General features: G+C 37.0%; 1 protein-coding gene, 6 non-coding genes and 3 pseudogenes across 7 annotated transcripts; 9 read left to right on the forward strand and 1 right to left on the reverse strand.

The window, feature by feature from the left end:
* Nucleotides 1-308: 308 nt before the first annotated feature.
* LOC143603254 (U2 spliceosomal RNA) lies at nucleotides 309-504 on the forward strand. Its single transcript, XR_013148025.1, has one exon. It is a non-coding gene; the product is annotated as a U2 spliceosomal RNA (small nuclear RNA).
* Nucleotides 505-1,457: 953 nt separating this feature from the next.
* LOC143603255 (U2 spliceosomal RNA) lies at nucleotides 1,458-1,654 on the forward strand. The gene has a single exon (XR_013148026.1). It is a non-coding gene; the product is annotated as a U2 spliceosomal RNA (small nuclear RNA).
* Nucleotides 1,655-2,885: 1,231 nt separating this feature from the next.
* On the forward strand, nucleotides 2,886-3,081 carry LOC143603253 (U2 spliceosomal RNA). The gene has a single exon (XR_013148024.1). It is a non-coding gene; the product is annotated as a U2 spliceosomal RNA (small nuclear RNA).
* A 2,732-nt stretch (nucleotides 3,082-5,813) lies between these two features.
* Nucleotides 5,814-6,009, forward strand: LOC143603249 (U2 spliceosomal RNA). Its single transcript, XR_013148023.1, has one exon. It is a non-coding gene; the product is annotated as a U2 spliceosomal RNA (small nuclear RNA).
* A 3,410-nt stretch (nucleotides 6,010-9,419) lies between these two features.
* Nucleotides 9,420-9,602, forward strand: LOC143603251 (U2 spliceosomal RNA; annotated as a pseudogene).
* Nucleotides 9,603-10,773: 1,171 nt separating this feature from the next.
* On the forward strand, nucleotides 10,774-10,988 carry LOC143603252 (U2 spliceosomal RNA; annotated as a pseudogene).
* Nucleotides 10,989-13,249: 2,261 nt separating this feature from the next.
* Nucleotides 13,250-13,410, forward strand: LOC143603248 (U1 spliceosomal RNA). Its single transcript, XR_013148022.1, has one exon. It is a non-coding gene; the product is annotated as a U1 spliceosomal RNA (small nuclear RNA).
* A 1,747-nt stretch (nucleotides 13,411-15,157) lies between these two features.
* LOC143603256 (U2 spliceosomal RNA) lies at nucleotides 15,158-15,354 on the forward strand. Its single transcript, XR_013148027.1, has one exon. It is a non-coding gene; the product is annotated as a U2 spliceosomal RNA (small nuclear RNA).
* A 1,831-nt stretch (nucleotides 15,355-17,185) lies between these two features.
* Nucleotides 17,186-22,180, forward strand: LOC143603245 (protein TORNADO 1-like). The gene is made up of 4 exons (XM_077080101.1): nucleotides 17,186-17,647; nucleotides 18,027-19,077; nucleotides 19,439-20,694; nucleotides 20,810-22,180. The coding sequence occupies exons 1-4, from the start codon at nucleotides 17,186-17,188 to the stop codon at nucleotides 22,178-22,180; spliced, it is 4,140 nt and encodes a 1,379-aa protein (XP_076936216.1).
* A 265-nt stretch (nucleotides 22,181-22,445) lies between these two features.
* Nucleotides 22,446-22,659, reverse strand: LOC143603250 (U2 spliceosomal RNA; annotated as a pseudogene).
* Nucleotides 22,660-25,349: the final 2,690 nt, after the last annotated feature.

Raw genomic sequence — 25,349 nt, forward strand, 5'->3', positions numbered from 1 at the left:
TCATAGGCGATAGTTTTTGTTTAGCCAACGCAATAGTCAATAGTTATTAGGGTAAAGGATCGTTTTATTGATAAGAGGGTGAGTAAGCAACACCGGGTTCTTTGAGTTTGGAACAACAAATTTCAGGGTGAGGTTTTGGACCAGGCTTGTTAGAAAATGAATGCAAGTATTATGGATTTTAGGCGTTAATAGACATTGCAGTCAGGTACAATGGGAAAAGAGCTTTTCACAGTCCCACATCGGCTGAGTGATGAATACAAATATGAAAGAAGTGCCTATATAAACAAAGGCCTAAGAAAAATAAAAGCATACCTTTCTCGGCCTTTTGGCTAAGATCAAGTGTAGTATCTGTTCTTATCAGTTTAATATCTGATATGTAAGCCATTGGCTTACTTGATATTAATCTTATTTTCTATGGGGGAAGGCTCGTCAAAGTAGCTTGCTGCTTGGGTCTTCATGCGTCGCCTTGGTCTTACACTACCACTAAGGCCTGGCGCACCCCTCCAAATCATAGTTAAATTTTTTATGTCAGCAATTCAATTATACTTTTAACAAATCTTTTTGCCTTATAGTACTTAACAAAGATCAAACAGGTTTCTAGTCAGTGGAATTACAAATTCATTGATGATGCTCGTTGCTTTAAGCTTTTATTAACAAGCTATTGTGGCTTGAGTAATTAGACTCTGTATTATATTATAATAAACAACGAACTTGGTGTCACATATTATTGAGTTCTCAATGCATCCACTTTAGGGAGTCATTTTTGCTGCAAAACTTGTGTGGTCAGATACATATTATTCTGTTTGTTCACTGATGAAACTATGTAGGACTATATGTACTCTTATAAAGTGTTAATGTTGTTTATTGATAACTAAATAATGTCTGTTAACTGCTTTACAACAAGATGCCAATATTCATAATTTCCTTGTGTTCTTATGATTGCTGAGCTTCTGGACTCTCTTATACTCTTAATGGTGCAGGCGAGGCGCCTGTGTATGAAGAGTTTTGATATTTAGATATGAACAAAAATGTCACGAGTGTATTTGGATAGTAGTTTTTATGAGATCTATCCTTAAGCAAATTTGGATATCTGAACTCAGTGATAACAGTTCTCAGATGATAGTTTCTGTTTAGCCAACACAACAGTTATCAGGGTTAGAGATAATACGTTTGTTAATTGGTAATAATGTGAGTAAGCAGCACTGAGTTCTTTGGGATTGAAGCAACAAATTTGAGGTTGAGTTTATGGATTTGGCTTGTAGAAAATAAATTTAGTCAGACACATTTAGAAAAGGCTAGCATTAATTAATAATTAACATTGGTTTATGGTATGCATTAAACCCTGAGACATGAAAACCAAAGGGAAAAGAGTTACTCACAATCCCACATCAGCTGAGTTAAGAACTCATAACTCAAGGGACCGCCTAAATAAACAGAGACCCAAGAATATGTCAAGCATACCTTTCTCGGCCTTTTGGCTAAGATCAAGTGTAGTATCTGTTCTTATCAGTTTAATATCTGATATGTGAGCCATTGGCTCACTCGATATTAATCTTATTTTTTTATTGGGAAAGGCTCATCTCAATAGCTTGCTATTGGAGCCCTTAAGCGTTGCCTTGGTGTTGCACTACTGCCTTGGTCTGGTGCACCCCACCAACTCATAGTCTAAAACTTCATTTTTTCTGTCAAGTATTTTTATAACTAATCACCTTATAAAAATATAAATTGGATAAAGACAAGGAGTACTCCAATATTTTTTTTTTTAAAAAAATGACCTTTTGGTTCCTTAACTAAATAGGACAATGTTTCATGCTCTTTACTTTTTATTAATGTTTCCAAATAGGATACTTGATAATATCCTTCTTATCAAGTTGATATGATAGGAACTTCAAGACTACAATATTGTAGTAAGCTGGTTTCTTTAAGCATGTCTTGTTTGCAAATGCGACTTCCCGATATTAAGTTTGAAAACTTGTGTTGTGCCTCTAGTTCTCTAATGAAGAGAGAGCTATCACAAGGGACTTGAGAGTTTTGACAGTTGAACCAAGAAATAATATTCCTTCTTTTAGAGTTCATACTGATATTTAAAATTTTAAAGGCAAGGGAACTAAAAGAATCTGGCAAAGGAACTCTAACTAAAATAATGTTGTCATAATTGCAGTTTCCTATCATGATACACCTTTATATGTTGTTAGGATTCAATTTTTATCAATTGATCAGATACATTCTTAGTTTGTTAGTTCATTGGTGGAACTATGTACAAGGACTATGTATTTACTCTTATAAGTGCTAGATATAAAGAATTTTGTTTATTGATAAGAGTGAATAATGTCTGCCAGCTGCTTTACAACAAGATGCCAATATTCATAATCTCCTTGTGTTCTTATGAATGCTGAGCTTGTAGACTCTGTATTTATTCTTAGTGGTCAAGGTGAGGCGCCTGCATATAAAGACTTTTGATATTTAGATATGAATAAACATGTCACAGGTGTAAGAGAGCATCTATTACTTCTAGGATTAATTTTGTTTACATTTTGGCAAATTTGGATATCTGAATTCATTGATAACAGCTCACAGGTGATAGCTTTTGTTTAGCCAGCACAATAGTCAATAGTTATCAGGATTAGAGATAAAGGATCGGTTTATTGATAAGAGGGTGAGTAAGCAACACCGGTTCTTTGAGTTGGAAACAACAAATATTAGGGTGAGGCTTTGGATCAGGCTTCTTAGAAAATGAATGCAGGTATTATGGATTTTAGGCATTAACGGACATTGCAGTTAGGTACGACGAGAAAAAAGTCTCTCACAGTCCCACATCGGCTGAGTGAAGAAAACATATATGAAGAGATTGCCTATATAAACAAAGACCCAAGAGTGAAATAAGCATACCTTTCTCGGCCTTTTGGCTAAGATCAAGTGTAGTATCTGTTCTTATCAGTTTAATATTTGATATGTGAGCCATTGGCTCACTCGATATTAATCTAATTTTTTATGGGAGAAGACCCGCCAAAGTAGCTTGCTGCTTGGGTCTTCATGCGTCGCCTTGGTCTTACACTACCACTAAGGCCTGGCGCACCCCTCCAAGTCACAGTTTAAATTTTTGTATTACTGGCTTCAAAATAATTGATATAAATATCGGTATGCAATTTTTTATTGAAAAGATTGCAGCCAGCTTAATGTGTTAGTCACTTTGTCGGAAAGAGTTTATATACAAATGTTTGGAACCAGTGTAATAAGTACAAATTAGAAGGCTGCTGGCTGCATTCACATTAAGTATGCAACTCCTGAAATTTAGTTGATTTTTCCCTAAGGTCTTCTCTGGGTCATAATTTAGTTCATACATGTTTTAATAAAACTAACTATTTAGTTTTTTTAATAACTTATCCTTTCTGAGACTCGGAACAGATCCATTACAAGGGAGTTCATAATGCATTCACTCTAGGGGGTAACTTTTGCAGCAAAACTTGACTGGTCAGATACATTCTTAATTTGTTTGGTCCTTGTTCTCTTTGGTGGAACTATTTAGTGATCTTAGTTGTAGGACAAATTGCTTTTCTTTTATATTGGACTAGGCTGCAATATTATTTGATCTAGTAGGTGCTTTACAAGAAGTATTTAGGAGAGTGCCATTTATGTTGGTGAGTGTCACACTTTCTAACAATTGACTCATAAGCCCCTATACTAGCCTTACTGTATATAATAAACTCTTCATTTGCACAGACAAAAGGCTCGCTCAAACTTCCAGTTTTTCTTTGAATTAACTAATCCCATCCTTAACCAACCTCTAGTACACTTTTATAGGTTGTTAGGACTCAATTTTCATCAATTAAACTTCTATACTTGGTTTAAGTTCCTTAACCCTTTAATTTGATCCGTTTGATGCTCAACTTGCAAGAATTCACCTTCAATTGTTTCTAATCACACTTTGACATATTATAGTATTATACTCATCTAGCTATATCAGTTTTCCTTGCGGAAATTTTGTACCTGCAACTCGGCAAGAGGGTTTAACTGGTAGGTTTGATGTTATGCTGACTTTTAACTTTATATTCCATTATCATGATTTTAAAATGCATTTACTAATATGCAGTTGATCACCATGATGACAAATATGCTATGGGAAAACAATCCACTTTTATGCTAAGGCATATTTTTGTAAAGCTGACTGAGATCTTATGAGCCAATGCTGCATTTCTTTACTGAGCTACTGCTTTCTAGTTATACTTATCAATAACAGCGCATATTTCGTGTTTTATCATTTGGATCTTGATAAGTAGCATTTGAGCACATTCAAAGATAACTTGGTAACAAACTTGTGTTTCAAAAGTTTTTTGAATTGCTACACATTTAGATAAGCATCCCAACTACCACCAATGTTTATATAATTTTCTTTAAATAAATCTTTTCCATTCCATATTGTGAACATCACAATTGGGTTAGAAAGAAATGATCACTTTGCCTTAACGGTCAGTAATCACCCACATCGCATGACATAAACTTTTTTTTTTGGCGCCTTTGGCAGTTGTGTGACCAAATCTATAGTGGTTTGCTTCCACTTTATCATAGTTAACAAATAACAATTGAAGATAGTATTAGCAGGCATGCATTGGATAACTTAGCAATAGAACTGTTATTAACTATGTGATTAAGCCTGCACTTCTATTTACTTTTAATTCGTTGTTAACGCGCATGTCATCCTTTCACGTGCAGAGACAACTTAACTAGTATTTTCACTAGCACCTAAAGGAAAATGAAAAAGGCACGAAACAGAAAAAAACACACCCAGATGAGGACACTATGAACCCTATGCTCGTTTGAATTCTTTTAAGTATGTAACATCTAAGTTTCAGGGAGAAGTTATTGCTGATGCATGCCATAGAATAAATTCAGTCAGGTACATTCCAAATTGGATTTGTAGTGTTGGTTGATTGTTGAAAACTTGATGACCTTAATCTGCACTTCTAGGCTTGTAAACGAACTGAACGAACACGAACAAGGGCATGTTCGTGTTCGTTCATTTAACTTTAAACGAACACGAACACTTAAATCAAACACATATTTTTTGTTCATGTTCGTTTATTTAAAAAATGAACATGTTTGTGTTCGTTTATGTTCATTTGTTTAAAATCTAAATGAACAGTTCACGAACATAAATGAACATAATTGAACAAAGATAAACAAACATAATGAATTTATGTAAATGAACACAAACAAACTTAAATGAACACAGTTAAATGAACACAAATGAACAAATATAAAACCATTAAGTAGATGACTCATTCAGATAATATTTAATTATTTTATCTTACTATGTAAACGGACATAAATATACGAACATAAGCGAACACTCACGAACATAAATGAACAAACGAAACATGTGTTCATGTTCGTCCGTTTATTAAATAAACGAACATAAACGAACTTCTCAGCCAAATGGTTCACGAACAGCTCACTAAACTGACCGTTCTGTTCATCTACAGGCCTATACACTTCCTCATGGTTTATTATAATAAGAGATTAAGAGTTGAAAAACCAATGGGAAAGTTTGTATATAGCCAATAGTTATCAGGGTTAGAAATAAGAAGTTCAGTTTATTGATAAGAATGTGAGTGAGCAAAACAACAATTTTCAGGCACATTTTGAAGGATCTGGTTTAATGTCAATCGATTAATGCAAACTTATTAGGATATAGAGATCCGGTGAGATGAAAACTAATAAGAAAAACAGGTGCCTCATATCCCACACCGGGTGAGTAGAGAATACAAACATGATAGGACTGCCTATATAATCAGCTGCTCAAGGTGATGTCAAGCATACCTTTCTCGGCCTTTTGGCTAAGATCAAGTGTTGTATCTGTTCTTATCAGTTTAATATCTGAAATGTGAGCCATTGGCTCACTCGATATTAATCTTATATTTTATGGGAGAAGACCTGTCAAAGTAGCTTGCTGCTTGGGTCTTCTTGCATCGCCTTGGTCTTACACTACCACTAAGGCCTGGTGCTCCACTCCAAATCATAATCGAATTTATTTTATTAATGTTTAATAATTACTGTAACTCTTTGTTGTATACGTTGTTTATAGAAGGCGTTTTCATAGCCCTAGGCCTTTGTTCTTTTCTTTGGTATTAATAGTCAAGGATACTAATTTCCAACATACTGAAGGTGCAACACTGTCTTCCTTTTTATCATTGATCACATGCTAATTCAATCTATCTAGTCATTAGGATCCACTATAACTCCATCGTTTTCATTTCTTTCATTATTCATTAGAACTCATTTAGCTGAAAAAAGCGCATGGTGCTGAAAATGTTTCTTCATTTCAGTTTCGATCTTGATGTTTTTGGACTGACACATCTTACTTTGTTAATACCTCATTCTGGAGTCAGTAATTTAACTCTAACTATCTTCAATGTATGAATCATATAAACAATTGATTGATTGTTTGTGCATTGCAGTTGTTGATTACTTACATGTATGTATAATGACAACTTATGTTGCTTATACATAATACTACTTTGTTATAACCATAACACTTTTATCTTGTAGAGCTTTTCTGCATATGATACGAACCCGTTTGGATCCAAGGGAGCTGAAGGGCCCAAGGAAGATGAAGAGCTAAAGGAAGTCGAATGGTCTAACTAACCGCTTCAATAATTACTACAATTAGGTCTATTTATATGTTTGTGTTTTACTTAATGGATCATCCATATTTTATATATTAAAAAATATTAGGGTTTGTAAACCTTGTATTTGGAGAATTGCCATATCGAATCGGCTAACCGGAGACTAGCCCATCTCGAATCGGGTCAACTATCCTTGTTCGTGTTTTATTTTAGTCTATCAAATTTTGGGGTTCTATCATTTGGTTCCATTGCCGGGAATCACGATGGTGTATGCCCTGAATAACCAGAAAGAAAGTAACGGTGGTAGCAGTATTACATCCGATCTAATCGCCACTCAATTGGCAGCCATCGCTACCAAGCTCGATGCCATAGTCTCCCAAATGAGGGGTGATGTTGCAGAAATCAAATCCGTGATGGTTGGAACACCCATCCCGTGCAACTATCAAGAACTGGCCAATGAAGAAATAACAGTCCTAGCATTGACGAAGATCGATTTGAGCAAGTTTTAGATCTTCAATCAAAGACTGAAGATCTGTCTGAGCATGTTTCAGATGTTCAATCTAAAATTCAAGATCAGTCTTTAGGTGTTAAATTGAAGGTTGAAAATTGTGATAAACGATACCGCTCAAAGGAGTTTGAACAAGAAGTAACACTAAGTAGCCTTGATATGTGTGTCAGGGTTACTAAGGAAGTTCAGAAACATTCTGATGTTGATTCTTTGTATGTTAAAAAATTTCATGTCTATAAAGAACAACCTAGACTTGAAGAGGTACAGAACCAAAAGGCTGGTGTTCTGTGCAACCTAATATCAGCAACCGTGAGTAGAATTAAGTCACAAGCAATGGTTCTTTGTGCTTCAACTAGTAATCACACCACACCTATGCCTCTTTCGACAATTAAATATGGGGATATCAATCAGAAACCGCGTTTCATCCGAGGTTATTTATGGGTCCTTCAATCAGTTCTAGATCGTTGCTGGGTCCAAGAAGCCGGTCAAGCTACAATTGAATGGATGATCGCTTGGCACAACTATTATTGAATTTCCGACTTGAGGACAAGTCAATTTTCCAGGCTGGAAGTATTGATACGAACCCGTTCGGATCCAAGGGAGCTGAAGGGCCCAAGGAAGATGAAGAGCTAAAGGAAGTCGAATGGTCTAACTAACCGCTTCAATAATTACTACAATTAGGTCTATTTATATGTTGTGTTTTAGTTAATGGATCATCCATGTTTTATATATTAAAAAATATTAGGGTTTGTAAACCTTGTATTTAGAGAATTGCCATCTCGAATCGGGTCAACTATCCTTGTTCGTGTTTTATTTTAATCTATCAAATTTTGGGGTTCTATCAGCATATCTACATATCACCAAGATATCTGAACTAAGAAGCTCTTAAAATCTTCAGGAGCATTAAAACTATTTATGTGTAAATATCGTTGAAAAGGCATTGTATTATTTTTGTGAGCATGGTAATCCTGCAGTTTTTAGTCTTTTGTTTCAATACCCTTTGCTTTAGTTGGCAGCCTATTTGTTGATTCTTGAGTTGTGACAGGCTGCTTCATTTATCCCAATGGAATTGGCTTACGTATACGGAGATGGTTAGTTACCGTTTTTCACTATTGTCACCCCTCATATCATAATACACTTGTAGTTCAATTGCAGTGAAACATAAATTTATTGTTGCTTCTTCCTCTAAGTACTAGTTTAAAATTAGATAATATCGATAAATGAATTCCAATTGATTTTAACAATCATTTTTGTGATTTATTGATATTTTTGTAGGTGCTATTGATGTAAATAAATAGAAGTAAAGACAAAGGCTATGAGACAACTTTAAAGATGGATCTGTGATGAGGTTAGGGACATTATTCGTGGCTTCTAACCACCCATTTTACTTCTTTGTGTAAGCTCCATTCTCTTGATACAACTTTTCTTCATAATAAAATGCATTGCCTGAACTTTTGGAGGATGTGTTGTTAGTTCCTGTTACAATTCATTTTAGTTGAGTTGTTAAGCCACAAACATTTTAAAAGCAAGGTAATGAGTTCGATTCCCACTAACAACATATTTTAGATCAACAAATGTAGTTTTTAACAACATATTTTAGATCAACAAATGTAGTTTTTAAAAGATTGGGTTTTGCAATTCAAAAAGGGGTAGCGGCGCAGCTTGTTGTCCGCTTGCCTTCTGTTTCGATGTAGTTTTTAACAACACTTACATGATTTAAGTAAAAAAAAAAGTTACAAATAGGTATGTTATGTTTTCTTGCACCATGTTTGATACTGTCTAGCACTTGAATGGAAAAGAAACAGAAAAACCACACCTAGAGAAAACACTATCAACCCAATGAAATCTCTTTGAATTCCGTGAGTATGTAGGCAATGGGTGTATGCTAGAATCATGATATAGACGCAGTCACTAATCTTATAAGTTTAAGTTAAACTTAGCTGGAACTAGTCTAAGGGTTCTTGGAGAATTAAAGCTCAAACTCTAAATTGTACCGGTTATGCATCCCTATTAAGTTTACTTCAAGAGTATTCAGTTTAAAACAGGAAGTTTAGGATGATGCCTGTTATAGAATGAACAACTGATGAACACTTTATGATCTTTATAGTTTATTTGGCATCAATCAGCATGACTTTATGATCTTTAAAGGGTATTTCTTTTAGATATTCAAATCTGAGAGATGAATACCATAGAAAAAATAAGTATTAACACCATCCCACATCGGCTGAGTGAAGAAACTTATATGAAGGAACTGCCTATACAAACAGAGGCCCAATAAGAGATTAAGCATACCTTTCTTGGCCTTTTGGCTAAGATCAAGTGCAGTATCTGTTCTTATCAGTTTAATATCTGATATGTGAGCCATCGGCTCACTTGATATTAATCTTATTTTCCTTTCAAAGTAGCTTGCTGATTGGGTCTTCATGTGTTGCCTTGGTCTTACGCTACTACAAATGCCTGGCGCGCCCCTCTATTTCATAGTAAAATCTTTTAATACAAAATTTTTATTCATAGTTAAATGTAATTATGTAGTTAAATATAGCAGGGGTTGCAATATTTTTTTTTCATTATAGAACTGAATGCTTTTGAAAAAGTTAAGCTATTGTTTCTCTTGAAACCGACTGCTCTTTACCTTTGATTAAGGTTTCTAAATTGGATATTTGTTGTGCATTTTTTACAAAAAGCTAGATGAATACATTTTAGAGGAACTTCAAGACTAATAATTTTCTGTAAGCTGGTTTCTTTGAGAAAGCCCTGTCTTCGAATGCTTTTTCCGATCATAAATTAGAAAACTTGTTTTGTGCCTCTAGTTTTCTGATGAAGACGTTGGTTCTGAGAAGGTTGATCTGTCAGTTGTTTTGATATACTTTGAATAAGGGAGCTTGTGGATTGTGCATTTACTCTTGCCATTAATACAGATGGCGCAACTGATGTGCCTTACTCTTCAATTATGCAATGCCATATTGCGGTCAAAACGATTTTTGTTAATGGTGATTGCTTTTGAGGGACTTTGGATGTTAATGCACAGCTAAAAACAAATTCTGGTGGTAATTGGCCAGTAATTATGTATACCCTTTAGCAAATTTGGATATCTGATTTACACTGTTAACAGTTCGCCAGTGATTGTTACTGTATAGCCAACACAACAGTTACCATCTTTAGAGATAAAGAGATCTGTTTATTGATAAGAGTGTGAGTTAGGAACACTGAGATCTTTGAGTTTGAAGAAACAGTTTTCAGGGTGAGGATCTGGAGGGTTGATTTTAGTGTTAAATAAATAATGCGCACTTTATGATCTCAAAAGGTTGGTTTTATTAGTAGGGCTGCAAACGAACCAAACAAACATGAAAAAGGCCTTGTTCATATTCGTTTGTTAAGGAAATAATGTGTTCTGGATCACGAACACTTACCGAACAAGAGTTTGTTCGTTTTAGATCATTAAGGAAATGAATTTGTTCATGAACGGTTCACGAAGCATTTGGAGGGTTGATTTAATGTCAGTCGATTTTATTAGGGTTTAGAGATCCGGAGAAATGATAACTAATAAGAAAAACAGGTGCCTCACATCCCACATCGGCGGAGTAGAGAATACAAACATGAAAGGACTGCCTATATAACCAGTTGCCCAAGGCGATGTTAAGCATGTCTTTTTCGGCCTTTTGGCTAAGATCAAGTGTAGTATGTAGTATCTGTTCTTATCATGTTCTTATCAATTTAATATCTGATAATTGAGTGATTGGCTTAATTGATATTAATCTTAATTTTTTACGGTGGAAAACCCATCGAAGTAGTTTGTAGCTTGGGTTTTTACGTGTCGCCTTGGCGTTGCTATGTTGCCTTGGCCTCGTGCACCCCTCCAAAACATAGTTAAATTTTATCTTTGATCATCCGCTATTTATCTAGTTATTAGAGCATTCTCATTCAACCTTTCGAGTGTTTTTATAATTTAGAGAGTGATTCAGTGTGTTGTGAGTGAACAATTTTATATTTTAGAAAAATTAGTGATTTTTTTGTATATTTGAAAACTTATTCTTCATCTCCTATAATTTTTTAATATATTTCGAGAGTGGTTGTGAGTGAAGGAAAGAGAAAAGGTAATGATAAAAGATATTAAAAATACTATTTAATTGAAATAGGATATAGTAAGTTTTAGTGTAATTTTTAGTTTAGGGATAGGGGTGGGATGAGAATGCTCTTAGGAAGCCCTATCATCACCGTTTACTTTTCTTTCATTATTCATTAGAGCTTTCTCATCCAGCCTCTTATTTTATGTGAGGGGTGTTAGAGAGTGACTCAGGGTGTTGTGAGTGAATAGTTTTTATATTTTAGAAAAAATAGTGATTTTTCAGTATATTTGAAAAGTTACTGTTCACCCTCTATAATTTTTTAATATATTTTGAAAGTGGTTGTGAGTGAAGAAAAAAGAAAAGGTTGTCACACCCCGACCAAAGGCGACGGAACATACCGAGGTGTAACGATTGTCTATAAGCACATGACACTAATTAAAGTGACAGTATTTAATAAACTCATTTCATTTCACAACATCGAAAATGTCACATAACAATTATCCATAAAATAACCATAAACAAGATATCACAAAATATGGTATTGTTCATTTTTACTAATATCCTAAGGTCTTTGATGTCGTTTTCTTCACAATCATAAATCAACCAAGATGCAAACCTGCAATATTTCATAAAATAAAGTTTGTCAACACAAAGGTTGGTGAGCAATTCATAAGTTTAATCATATTAGTATATAATAAAGATAGCCACAAAACTTGCATACGAAACGATAAATAAAAGTGGTGATTTGGATAAATAGATATTGCTACACACATTAGCGACACTTAGCTATAAGAGGATGCCAAATAGTCTAGGATTTTATAGTTATCGTTAATTGCATTACGTTAACGACACCTTGCTATAAGGGGATGCCAAATAGTCTAGGATTTTATAGTTCCACCAACCAAAAGCGATAAACACATAGGCATATAAGCATAGAACACCAAATCGAGCAATTATTCAGGTAAAGTATACAACTACGTTTGTGATTTAAGATTCAAATATAAAGCATTTTGTTGAATAAGTATGAAATGTCACCCCCAAAATAAAAGATGAAAAATGGGGTATGAGGTACTCACCTTCAAGTAGTAAACTTGAAAGATGATAATTTGGAGATTTATCGGAACCACGAGTTTAACGCACAATGCCTAAAAAGAAAAGAAGTCTTGAATTTAGAAAGGTTGTCTTGAAGGTCTTTAAACAAAATAAATGTTGAGAAAATGTAAATAATTAAAGTTCAAGGTTTAAAATGTAACTATTTAAGAATTTATAATAATAACCCTTTAAAAATGTAAGTTTGCTCGAAACCGGGTTAAAGTATCTAACCATAATATTTACTCAACCTATGTTAAGTAATAAGGTGGGTAACATGCAAGAATGCAAATCCCTTTGGAATAAAGATACTAAAATGGTTTTTTTTATCGAGTGTTCGGGTTGTCAGTTCGGGTCTTGATAATTGGTCAAACCCAAAGTCAACTTTCCAAAATATTGAATGTTATGAGATAACTCAATAAAATTTAATAAGACTTAACCAAGTATGTAGTTCCATTGTTTTAGAACTAACAACGCACGTTAAGCGAGTGTTCGGTTTTGTCGGTCCAAACTTTGTTATGAGATCAAGTTGGATCCAACATTTCCAAGTACTTAAGAAAATATTTAAAAAACAATTTGTAACTTATGTTTAGAGTTAAGCTCCCACGGTTTCGGAAAACCTATTTAAAGTCGTTTTTTTATTTTTTTTCTTCAACATAAACCGTCACGCTCAGACATAACTTTGTATACACGAGATTTTAAGATTCTAGAAAACCTTAGCACGTCACACCAGACTATATAAGTATATATCACTTCAAACAAGTTCATAGTTTAGTATATATAATAAATGAACCTGAGCTAATTACAAAAGCATATATATATATGTGTGTACATTCGACTATTGCTGTGGGTAAAACTGGAAATTAAAGTAGGCAGCAAATTAAGAGTATCCCACATCGGTCGGGAGAAGAAAGAAGGGGTGAGTGTTATCAAATAAAAATGAGAAGAGGCTCTTGGGTTACTCACTTACCTGGACGGGGTCAATGGCCGATCAAGAAGACCCATGGCCTAGGTTGGTGACGTCCATTGCACTCTGGAGGGGTGCCTGCCTAAGGTCGGCCCAAGTGGTCGAGCCTACGTCATAATTTGTGACAGTGGAGGCCTGCGTTCGCGCGGCCTCCTCTTAATATGTTGGTCTAAAATTGCTGTTCTATTTGTTTTCAAGGTCGAGCCTATGTCATAATTTGTGGCAGTGGAGGCCTGTGTTTGTGCGGCCTCCTCTTGATATCTTAGTCTAAAATTGCTGTTCTGTTTGTTTTCAATTTTTTTCTTTTAACAGCAGGAGTAAATCTTTATTTGTTTTTTTTATATGAAACGAGAGAGAGGAGTAACAACAGCAGAACAACTTTTTATTTTCCACTCGATAAGCTTTCCCCACTGATTAGGCTCGTGAAATTTGCTTACAAATCTCATTGGTCATGGGGTTAGCTACCAACGGAATTACCTACATGTATGCTTAATGACAACTTATGTTATACATAATATGACTTTGTTATAACTATATTCGCTTTTTCCTGGTAGAGCCTTTCTGCACCTCTACAGAACACCAAGATATTTGAACTAAGAATTTCTTAAAATCTTCAGGCGCATTATAACTATTTAAGTGTAAATATCGTATAAGTGACCAACCGACGCTGACTTCTTTTAGTTGAAACAAGTTCTAGTCATATTTAGAAAACTAGGGTAATAACCTGTGTAATACACGAGTTGAATAAAGAATATAACATCAATAAAAAAGATGTTTATATACGTGGTATAATTTAGGATTGTATAACAATTTCTCATATATGAAATTAAATATTACATTATATATATAAATTTGAAAAAAAGATTAAATACAAAAATTGTTCATAAACCTTCAAATATCTCATTGTACACAACATATGGTTTTCCCATATTAATTATTGAATGATATTAAAGGATAACTTTAAGGTTTTAAAATGATAAACAAATCAAGAGTCAAGCTAAGTTTAACTAAATTTTCACATAAGACAAATTCTGAGTATTTAGATGTGTACACGCTCGAAAAGAGGCCTTTAATAGTTTATGCATATGTTAGTTGTTTTGCGCAAATCAAAAAGATCTTTATAATAACAATATTTTGAAATAAAATATTTAAAAATTAGTTTAAAAGGCGTAACAAATAAATAAACTTAAACGTTTTTTTTAATTTCTGGAAATCACACTAAATGAGAGTTAATGAAAATTTAATATAGGAATTTTAAATGGAAATAGCTTATGTGTCATCCTATGTGGACACTTTAGAAAGATGCCAAGTGTCTATAGTGTTTTGCTTTAATATAATAGTAAGATAAGATGATTCAGTTTAATGCAAACTTTATTAATTAGGATTTAGGGATACTAAGTGCCCTGCTTGCGGTGCGCGCATATAATGTATATATATGTGAACCCTCGGGTGGGCAAAAGTGAAATTGCATTAATTTTGACGTTATTTTACTAATCTCGTGAAAATAACGTTAAAAGTGGCGGAAGGTTAATCAGGCATCATGTGGTGGCGTTGATAGCTGAAAGACAAGGGTACATGCACCAATCGACCGGTGTGCCGATGGTTGAGTGTTATGTGCCTTATGTCCAAGGCTGGATGCAAAACTACTATCGAGCCGGGGTCTCACCAGAAGCAGCCTCTCTATTCATATGGGGTAGAGGTAAGGCAGTCTACATCTTACCCTTCTCAGACCCTACCATAGCTTAACTATTGGTGGGATATACTGAGTACGATGATGATGATGATGATTTAGGGATACTAAAAGAGTTAAAACCATAGGGAAATTAGTGTCCCATATTGGCTGTGTGGAGAATACAAAGATGAAAGGACTACCTATAAACAGCAGCCTAAGAAGAGAAAAAGCATACCTTTCTCTGCCTTTTGGCTAAGATCAAGTGTAGTATCTGTTCTTATCAGTTTAATATCTGATATGTGAGCCATTGGCTCACTCGATATTAATCTTATTTTTTATGGGGGAAGACCCGTCAAAGTAAGCTTGCTGCTTGGGTCTTCATGCGTCGCCTTGGCGTTGGACTATTGCCTTGGCTTGGCGCACCCCTCCAAACCATGGTTAAATTTACTTGTTACTAATAAACACTATTATGCTTTTGCAGTGTTTTGTGATTTCCTGTATTACCAAATAACTAAATAAGATTTTGTAGAATTGCAGTAAGGATTATAGCCGCAATATTGCACTTTGCTAGTTAATGTTATTTAGGGTTACCTTTGATTAAGAAATGGATTTTATTTCAGACACTTGTGCTCTAGTTTTAAAGGGACTTCCATCCATTGATGATTGGTAGTAGCTCATAAGGCATTGTGGATATTCCAGGCAAAAAAACATCCAAGACGCATGGGCATTGAACCATTGGTTTAGCAAAAAATGAAGTAATCTTTTTCCTATGTTTTGTGTTAGGTTGCGTCATTTAATAAAATCCCATCATTTCTGACGAACCAAACATCCCCTAAAAGTCATGAGTTAAGCCATATATATATATTGAATGAGTTAGCTGTGAGTAATCTATTCAAACGCCATCTTTAAGGTCTTTTGCATCATTATAAATTGCTCCTTTTGATAAAATGAATATTGTATTTCATGAAATGCAATTGCATTGCCAGATTCTATTAGTAAAGAAAAGGAGCATATATACACAATTATACATGGGGAAGAGAATGGCCATCGGTTATCAGCTAATGAACCGGACACAAAAACTAGTTGGTTTTTAGTAGTGGATAAAACCAATGAAAACGACCGATCTTACCTCCTTTGGACAATCGGTTTTTGAAAACCAGATTGACAACCAGTGAACTTCGGATTTTGTCTGGATTTTAAAACATTGCAAATAATTTTAGTTTCGAGACAAATGTCATGGTTTTTAAAGTGTGACGCTAAATAGATGTCACCTCCAAATCTGTATACCAGTGTGCTTGATTACTTATAATTTGTTTACTTTCATTATCTTACAAGATGTAGGCACGCGCTGAAGTTTACTTAAATTGGTCGTAATTAAGACAATAAGTTATTATTTTAGTATGCTAGGTGACACCATTGTAAGTGTTGTATTGAATCATGAAGGTTGTTGAAGTTGTTAATTTTGACCTAAAGGCGATTTGGTCAACTCAAGAAATTTGATCAATTATAAGTTTTATTGGTCCCTAAAATATGTATTGAGGGTTAAAAGGGTTATGACACATGCATGCATATGAGTGAATAAACTTTTTGGTTCTAAATATTTTGTGTATTACTATTAGAACTTTCACAATGCATTGCATTTATAGTGCATTTGGAGAGATGGAGGTTATAGTGCATTTGGAGAGATGGAGGTGATGTGGAGTGTGACATGGAAGAGAGAGAGAAGAGAGAGAATGTGTAAAAGAAAGATGAAAGAGAATGAGTAGTGGGGTGATGTAACAAAGATTTTTGCTAAGTATTTTAGCTTGTATTGGGGATAGTCTTAAATAGAATTCAACCGCCCGAGGAATGGTATCAATGCTTTGAAACACCCATCACCTAGGCATCTTATCATTTCTTTACGACCAAACATGCTTTTCAAAAAAGTGGAACATCTACTGTTAAAATTGAATTTCCCAATGGTAAGTTTTAATCCAAAAATCAATTATTTAGGATGTTTCATTAATTTTTTATTAGTAAAATATTTATATTTATATATAATAAATATATGAGAAATCATTGATGCTGTTTTACCTTTTTATCTCCTTTATTGCAAGTTATTCAAAGTTTCACACACAAACTATAACTTATACAATAAAAGTGAAAGCAAATCATATTTTCCGCCGAAAGAAACCACTTCACAATATCCTATGAACTTATACAATAATAATATATGATTTCAAACATAATTACCGTTACACCATCAAAGATTCATCAACAATGGCATCAAATCAAAACTTGAGAGATCTTCAATGGCTTCTCCAATCACTTCGAACTGAAACTCTCAAATTTAAAAGCATTTCATTCCACCTTTCTCAACCAACATCATGTTTTCACCAAGAAACCAATGATTCCATTCATATAAACATTTCAAATGAATCCCATTTCCAGTTTTCTAACATCCTCACACTCGTATCATCATCGTCCAAAACACGACTTTCGTTACAGAATCTCGAGTTTTATCAGGTTGAATGGGATTTAGAAGAAGTAAAGAATCTTGAGATCTTGCTTGATAACTCGTCGAATGTAAAGCGGGTCGAGTTCAAAAAATGCAAGCTGGATTTCGAGTGCATGGACCGGTTAGCGAAGATATTGAAGAAAAATGAAGTGGTTAAAGAGATCATGTTATCTGAATCAAGCATTGGTTCATATGGAGCTAGTTTAATAGCTTCAGCTTTAAAGGTAATGCTAATTGTATATAGTATATGTCGGACGTAATTTCAGACTCCAAGTCACAAGTCGGTGAAATTGAGGGACCAATAATGACAAGTCGGTTATAGTTGATTAGTTGGCTTTGTTTCCTAACTACAATGTGTTTCCTAATTGTTTTGTAATTAAAATAGGTATAAACCGAGGTATGGTTTGACATTACAGAACACACGAGATGCAACCAAGTTAGTGTTCATCAAGAGTTAAAACGAGTTAGGGTTTGAGAGATTGTAATCAGTTTTTTGAGTTATATTTTCTGATTAATAAATGAGAGTTAGTCGTTTACGTCGTGTTTGATTATCGATCGGGACTTGAGTATATTTGTTCAAATAGTTTCTCATTACTTTTATAGGTGAATACTTGTTTAGAAGAGTTACAAATATGGGAAGATTCAATAGGATCAAAAGGGGCAGAAGAAATTTCCAAAATGATCGAAGCGAATTCGACGTTGAAGGTGTTGACAATCTTTGACTCGAGTTCGATCACAGCGACTCCATTGATATCTGCAGTGCTAGCAAGAAACCGATCGATGGAAGTTCATGTATGGAGTGGAGAACATGATAAGAACACTAGCTCGAAAGTGGTTGAATTCGCACCTGAAAGTAGCACATTACGGATATACCGGATAACAGTTTCAGGCGCGTGCAGGGTGGCTTGTGCTCTGGGGTGGAACACGACGGTCAAATCTCTTGACTTGACTGGGGTCCGGTTAAGATCCCGGTGGGCCAAGGAGTTTCGGTGGGTTCTTGAACAGAACCGGAGTCTAAAGGAAGTTCACCTCTCGAAAACATGCTTAAAAAACAAGGGTGTTGTTTATGTTGCTGCTGGACTTTTCAAGAACCGAAGCTTGGAAAACTTGTATTTAGATGATAACCGGTTTAATGGGGTTGGTGTTGAACACTTGCTTTGCCCGTTAACTCGGTTTTCCACTCTTCAAATTCAAGCGAATATAACTTTAAAGTCGTTAACATTTGGAGGGAAAAGAACAAAGATCGGGAGGAGCGGTTTGATTGCGATTTTGCAGATGTTGAGCAGTAATCAGACTGTAACAAGATTGGGTATATATGAAGATCAAAGCTTAAAACCACAAGACTTTATCAGAGTTTTTAAAAGTTTGGAGAAAAATGCTAGTTTGAAGTGTTTGTCTCTGCAAGGCTGCAAAGGGGTTGATGGTGATTTGGTATTGAAGGCGATAATGGAGACTTTGCAGGTGAATCCATGGATTGAGGAGATTGATATTGCAAGAACCCCACTGCAGATTTGTGGGAAAGCTGAAGAAATATATCTGAAATTGGGTCAAAATGCAAAATCTGAAGCTGAACCTGAAGTTGATTTGCTCAAGGATATGCCTATGACTGTGCCTAAAAGTTGCAGAATATTCATTTGTGGGCAAGAATTTGCTGGTAAGTTTGATCATGATATTCATTTTATAAAGTTACTTACTTTAGGGTGTTAAATGGGCCATGTTCACGGGTTGATGGGACGCAACTCAAAACAAATCGAACCCAAAAAATCGGGTCAGACACGTTAACCCAAACACGACATAAGTTTATATGAGTTGACACAAACACAACTCATTTGTAATGTACTTAAGAATTCAAGGTACGTGACGTGTTAGGTTTGCGTCTAGCTTGTTGGAAATTCACACCAAACTATTATGATTATCTGATTGTAGTATGTCACATTGTCAACTTTTTATGCAGTTTCTTTTTATTTAATCAATTTATGAATAATTAAGAATTCAAGATACCTATATTCATGCAGGAAAAACCACATTATGCAACTCCATATCACAAAACCTGTCTTCTTCAAAGATACCATACCTTGATCAAGTCAAAACTCTAGTTAATCCAGTTGAGCAAGCGATAAAAACGACAGGAATGAAAGTAAAAACATTCAAAGACGAAGACACAAAACTTTCGATATGGAACCTAGGAGGTCACCACGAGCTCTTTTCCGTACACGACCTCATGTTTCCTGGGCACGGGAGCGCTTCGTTTTTTGTAGTCGTTTCCAGCTTGTTCCGTAAACCAAACAACAAAGAACCAAAATCACCATCAGAGTTGGAAGAAGACCTGCAGTACTGGCTCAGGTTCATAGTTTCCAACTCAAAAAGAGCAGATCAACAGTGCATGCTACCATATGTTACCATGGTGCTAACACACCATGACAAGGTGGATCCGACGTCACTGGATTTCCAGCATACTGTAAATGCGGTTCAGAGAGTTAGAGATAAGTTTCAAGGGTATGCTGATTTCTATCCAACCGTATTCACAGTTGATGCAAGATCATCTGCTTCTGTGAGTAAACTAACTCATCACATCAGAAAAACCAGCAAAACTGTTCTGCAAAGAGTCCCGAGGGTCTATGAACTCTGCAACGATCTCATAACAATATTATCCGATTGGAGGTCGGAGAATCACGAGAAACCAGCGATGAGGTGGCGAGAATTCAGTGATTTGTGCCAGATTAGAGTTCCATCTCTACGTTGTGTTCAATCGAGAAGCAATCACATTGTAAAGAGAGTTGAGATGAGACGAAAGGCGGTTGCTGCGTGTCTTCATAGCATAGGAGAGGTGATATATTTTGAAGATTTAGAGTTTTTGATTTTGGATTTCCAGTGGTTTTGCAGTGAGGTGATCGGTCAGCTAGTGAAGTTAAATGCTAGAAAGACGAACTCTAATGAAGATGTTAACGGTGGGTTTGTGAGTAGACAAGAGTTAGAGAAGATTCTGAGAGGAAGTTTGCATAGCCAGATTCCTGGGATGGGTTCCAAGATCTTTGGGAACTTGGATGCGGGTGATCTGGTGAACATGATGCTGAAACTGGAGTTATGTTACAGACAAGACCCGTCTGATCCGGAATCTTTGCTGCTGATTCCTTCTCTTCTGGAAGAAAACAGAACGAGAATACCGAGATGGCAGTTGGTCACATCCGATTGTGTTTTCGCAGGCAGACATCTTGAATGCCATGACTCGAGTCACATGTTCCTCACTCCCGGGTTCTTCCCAAAATTACAGGTATGTTCATTAGAAGCTGCTTATTTGTAACATGAAAAGGCAAAAATCAGACATATTTTCGAAGCACAAAGCCAACCGCCATCTAAACTAACTTTCTTATTTTATTTGGAAACAGGTTCAACTACACAACAAAATCATAGGACTCAAGAGCCAACATGGAGCAACATACAGTCTAGCAAAACACCTCATCTTGATCAACATCAATGGCGTCCACATCCGAGTCGAGCTAGGAGGACAACTCGGGTACTATATAGATATTCTTGCCTGCTCCACCAAAAGCCTAACTGAAACCATTAAGCTCTTTCGAGAGCTTCTTTACCCAGCAATCCAAAACCTGTGTCACGGGTTAACTTTAACCGAAAACGTCATTCGTCCAGAGTGCGTCAAGAATCTAACGCCCCCACGATACCGAAAAACCCAATGTGTACCACTCCCTCAGTTAAAGCAGGCTTTGCTGTCAGTTCCAGCAGACAGCATGTATGATTACCAGCATACTTGGAGTCCAGTCTCGGATTCGGGCCGACTCATACTGAGAGCTGGGTTTGACCTTGCTCGGGATTTACTATCCGATGATGACTTCAGAGAAGTACTTCATAGAAGGTATCATGATCTTTATAATCTAGCAGTGGAGTTACAAGTGCCTACAGAAGCTGATTCAGACGGGCTAAATCGCCTTCAACAAGATGAAACCGGTAAAGTTGACCCGTCATTTGCGGGAATCGCTAAAGGCGTGGAAGAGGTGATTCAGAGACTCAAGATCATTGAGATGGAAATCAGAGACTTGAAGCAAGAAATCCAAGGGCTGAGATACTATGAACATAGGCTACTGACCGAGCTTCATCGGAAGGTTAACTATTTAGCGAATTATAACGTTCAGATAGAAGAAAGAAAGGTGCCAAACATGTTTTATTTCGTGAAAACCGAGAATTACTCGAGAAGATTGGTGACAAACATGATATCCGGGATGACTGCGCTTCGGCTTCACATGTTGTGCGAGTTTAGAGGCGAAATGCATGTTGTTGAAGATCAAATGGGGTGTGAAATGATGCAGATAGACAACCGAGCAGTGATATCTTTGGCTCCATACATGAAAGGTTTCATGAAGCTGTTGACATTTGCATTGAAAATAGGAGCTCATATAGCTGCGGGAATGGGAGAAATGATACCGGATTTGAGCAGAGAAGTGGCGCATCTGACGGGAAACCCGCTTGCCTACGGGGCAGCGGGTGTGGCGGCAGCTGGGGTGGTGGGGGCTGCGGCTGCTGGTGGGAGCAGAGGGAGGTCAACCGATATTCAGCAAGATATGAAAGCAGCACAGCAGTGGGTTGTGGATTTTTTAAGGGAAAGAGGGTGCTCTACAGGGAAAGATATTGCAGAAAAGTTTGGGCTGTGGAGGGTCAGGTACCGAGATGATGGTCAGATTGCGTGGGTTTGTAGACGACATATGTATACAAGATCGAATGAAATATTCGAGGTACCTATGTGAAATGGAGAGGCGAAAGATGGTTTAGTAGTTTGTAATCACATTATCTTTGTCACTTGTCAGTTGCCTTGCATATATACTACTTAAGGATAATCCGTTTTGATTGGGCTTTATACCTCTTTTCTGTAATTCTTTCTATTAATCTTTGGGCTTATACAATTTACAAAAGGAACTCCCAACGATTACAACTTGTCCATTATTTATTAAATAATTATATGTAGCGTAGCTAAGCAACATAGAACAGAAACATTTTTTTACTGCAAATTGGAGGGGGTGCGCCATGCCTTAGTGGTAGTGTAAGACCAAGGCAACGCTTGAAGACACAAGCAACAAGCTACTTTGATGGGCCTTCCCCCATAAAAAATAAGATTAATATCGAAAATAAGATTAATATCGAGTGAGCCGATGACTCACATACCAGATATTAAACTGATAAGAACAGATACGACACTTGATCTTAGCCAAAAGGCCGAGAAAGGTATGCTTGTCATATCCATGGGCCGCTGATCATATAGGCCAGACTTTCATATATATATTCTTCACTCAGCCGATGTGGGACTGCGAGAGTTTCTAACAAGCCTGATCCTAAACCTCACCCTAAAATTTGTTGTTTCAAACTCAAATAACCCACTTTTTCTTGCTCACCCTCTTATCAATTAACCGACCCTTCCTCTCTAACCGTAATAACTATTGACTATTGTGATGGCTAAACAAAAACTAACACCTGTAAACTATCAACGAATTCAGAAATCCAAATTTGCCTAAATGCTAGACAAGCTCACCTACACCATTAAGTGTAAATACAGTGTCCACAAGCTCAGCAATCATCACACAACTACACAAGGAAATTATGAATATCGACATTTTGTTGTAAAGCAGCTAACCAACTTTATTCGGTCTTATCAATAAACAGAATTCTTCATCTCTTAACACTTATAAGAGTAAATACATATCCTTCTACATAGTTCCACCAATGAACAAACAAAGAATGTATCTGATCAAACACCAGTCGAACCCCGGGCAGATTACTGGTAACCTGGGGGTTGGAGAGCTGTTTCCCACGAGGGGTTAGACCCTTGGAAGATGGTTCTTCTGATAACCTGCAAAACAGACACCGTGAGCTCGTCACTGAGAAGGGGGGGTTCCTCCTTGTGACCACCCTCCGGCGTGAGAATCAGACTAGATTGCTCTTTAAATATAAAAGTATATTAAGAGATTGCTAGAGCAGATATCAGGTATAATTGATGATAATATGATAAGATGAGATGGTCATACCATTTGGGGTATTTATAGCCGAAGGTAGGTTTCCAAGGGGTTTAGCCGGCCCAACACGCTACCAACTGTAACCTATGCACGTGCCCTGCCTGTGAGTGGTGGATAGGTAGCGGCTGACACAGAGCAGGCGTGTCGTGCACTCTTCCTCTTCTGCCAACAACAGGCTAGGCACGTGGTATGGCAGGAGTTGGTGGGTAGGCGGCGGCTATTGGTCACAGTGCTGTGGCGTGCTGTCTGCCATGCTGCTGTCAGCGAGCTGTCGCATTCTTGGTCAGATCTTTTGTCTGTACCTCGTCAGGTATCACACAAAAGATCCTCCATCATACGGACTGGCTCATTTAGGCGGGAGTTTTCCCCCTCCCGCCTTTGCTCATTCCTTCAGGTGACACTAGGGAGAGTTAAGTGCCTAGTGCGTGTAGCCATGCTGCGCGGGTGGCCTTCCCTCATGGCTTGTATCCGAGGCTGCGGGAACAGGCGGAGTCCTTCACCATGGGAGGCATTTCCTGCGGGACCAGCTTGCATACTGCGCGTAAGGACGTCACTTCTCTGAGCATGGTTGGTCCTGCGGATCCAGTTGGTCTCTGCGCAGACGTCCCTGTTTAAGGTGAGTCTTGCGGGTCCAACTGGGCTCTGCTGGGACCTACCTCTTCAAGTCCCCCCAGTCCAATGTTCTTCTCATGCGTGTTTAATAAAGTGAGGTGAACTTTTGGACTTAAAAGGGTTTTGAAAAGGGTTTTGTAAGGTTTTCCATGGGAAGTCCTTGTCACTTGCAGAAATGCCCGAGTTTCCTGCTTGGTCTTTGGGTATGATGCGGGTAGGTCTGTAACCTCCTTGCAAGTCAGGAGCATTGAGTCCCAGTTGTGTGGATTCTCCATGAGGTTTTGGTAGTTTTGAACATAGTGATCAATTATGTTAAAACCACCAATTCCATCCTGGAGCTTCAAACAACGTAGTTCTCGACGTTCCCGCTATGCGGGGATGTTATTTCCTTTTCCGCAAGCATTGCCCAGAAGATCCTTCTTGGTTTCAATTCCCAGCGGAGCGCTAGGTATGTGAAGGGTTTTGCCTTAACACTGTACCTGCGCTCGTCTTATGGTTACTTTACTTCCAAGGTATTCCTGGCGTCAATTCCCTGCGGGTGTTAGGTATGTGAAGGGTTTTGCCTTTACACTGTACCCGCACCTGTCTTATAGTTACTTGGTTGCCGAGGTACTTGGCTTCAATTCCCTGCGGGTGCTAGGTATGTGAAGGGTTTTGCCTTAACACTGTACCCGCATCCGTCTTATGGTTACTTGTTCGCCAAGGTACTTGGCTTCAATTCCCTGCGGGTGCTAGGTATGTGAAGGGTTTTGCCTTAACACTGTACCCGCATCCGTCTTATGGTTACTTGTTCGCCAAGGTTTTCTTGGCTTCAATTCCCTGCGGGTGCTAGGTATGTGAAGGGTTTTGCCTTAACACTGTACCCGCATCCGTCTTATGGTTACTTGTTCGCCAAGGTAAGGGGGTATTTTCCCGCTTCTTTTTAAATTTTGAATTTTGAAATTCGAAAGGTTGGTGGAAAGATAGGAACAGTCCAAACCTCTGAAACGTCGCGCGACGGTTTCTTCTGACTGTGTCAGGACGTGCAGGAAGTTATGGTGACGTGACATTATATGGTCATTCCAGACGCTTTTTCAGGCGCGTGGGCGCGATTTTTCGGGCGCGTGGCCGCGAAATTACTGGCACACGTCCTGTCAACAGCTGTTGCCAGTCTGCTTTTTGCCACGTGTCATAGTTTCATTGCACCTTCGAATTCTCTCTCCTTCGCATTAAATTCACCGCATTAATTGCGATTAGTATATAAAGGGGGAGAGGGTTATTTGCAATTCACACTTTTCACTTTCATCTCTTCTTCTCA

This window comes from Bidens hawaiensis, unplaced genomic scaffold, assembly GCF_021521415.1.
Source record: "Bidens hawaiensis isolate Kalapana, Puna unplaced genomic scaffold, B.hawaiensis_p1.1 tig00061071_1, whole genome shotgun sequence".
Taxonomy (NCBI): domain Eukaryota; kingdom Viridiplantae; phylum Streptophyta; class Magnoliopsida; order Asterales; family Asteraceae; genus Bidens; species Bidens hawaiensis.

Bases quoted from the DNA above. Each gene is read 5' to 3' on its own strand.
- LOC143603245 (XM_077080101.1), top strand. From the start codon at position 17,186: ATGGCATCAAATCAAAACTTGAGAGATCTTCAATGGCTTCTCCAATCA. The intron at 19,078-19,438 runs GTAAGTTTGATC...ATATTCATGCAG, and splicing joins TTGTGGGCAAGAATTTGCTG to GAAAAACCACATTATGCAAC. The intron at 20,695-20,809 runs GTATGTTCATTA...ATTTGGAAACAG, and splicing joins GGTTCTTCCCAAAATTACAG to GTTCAACTACACAACAAAAT.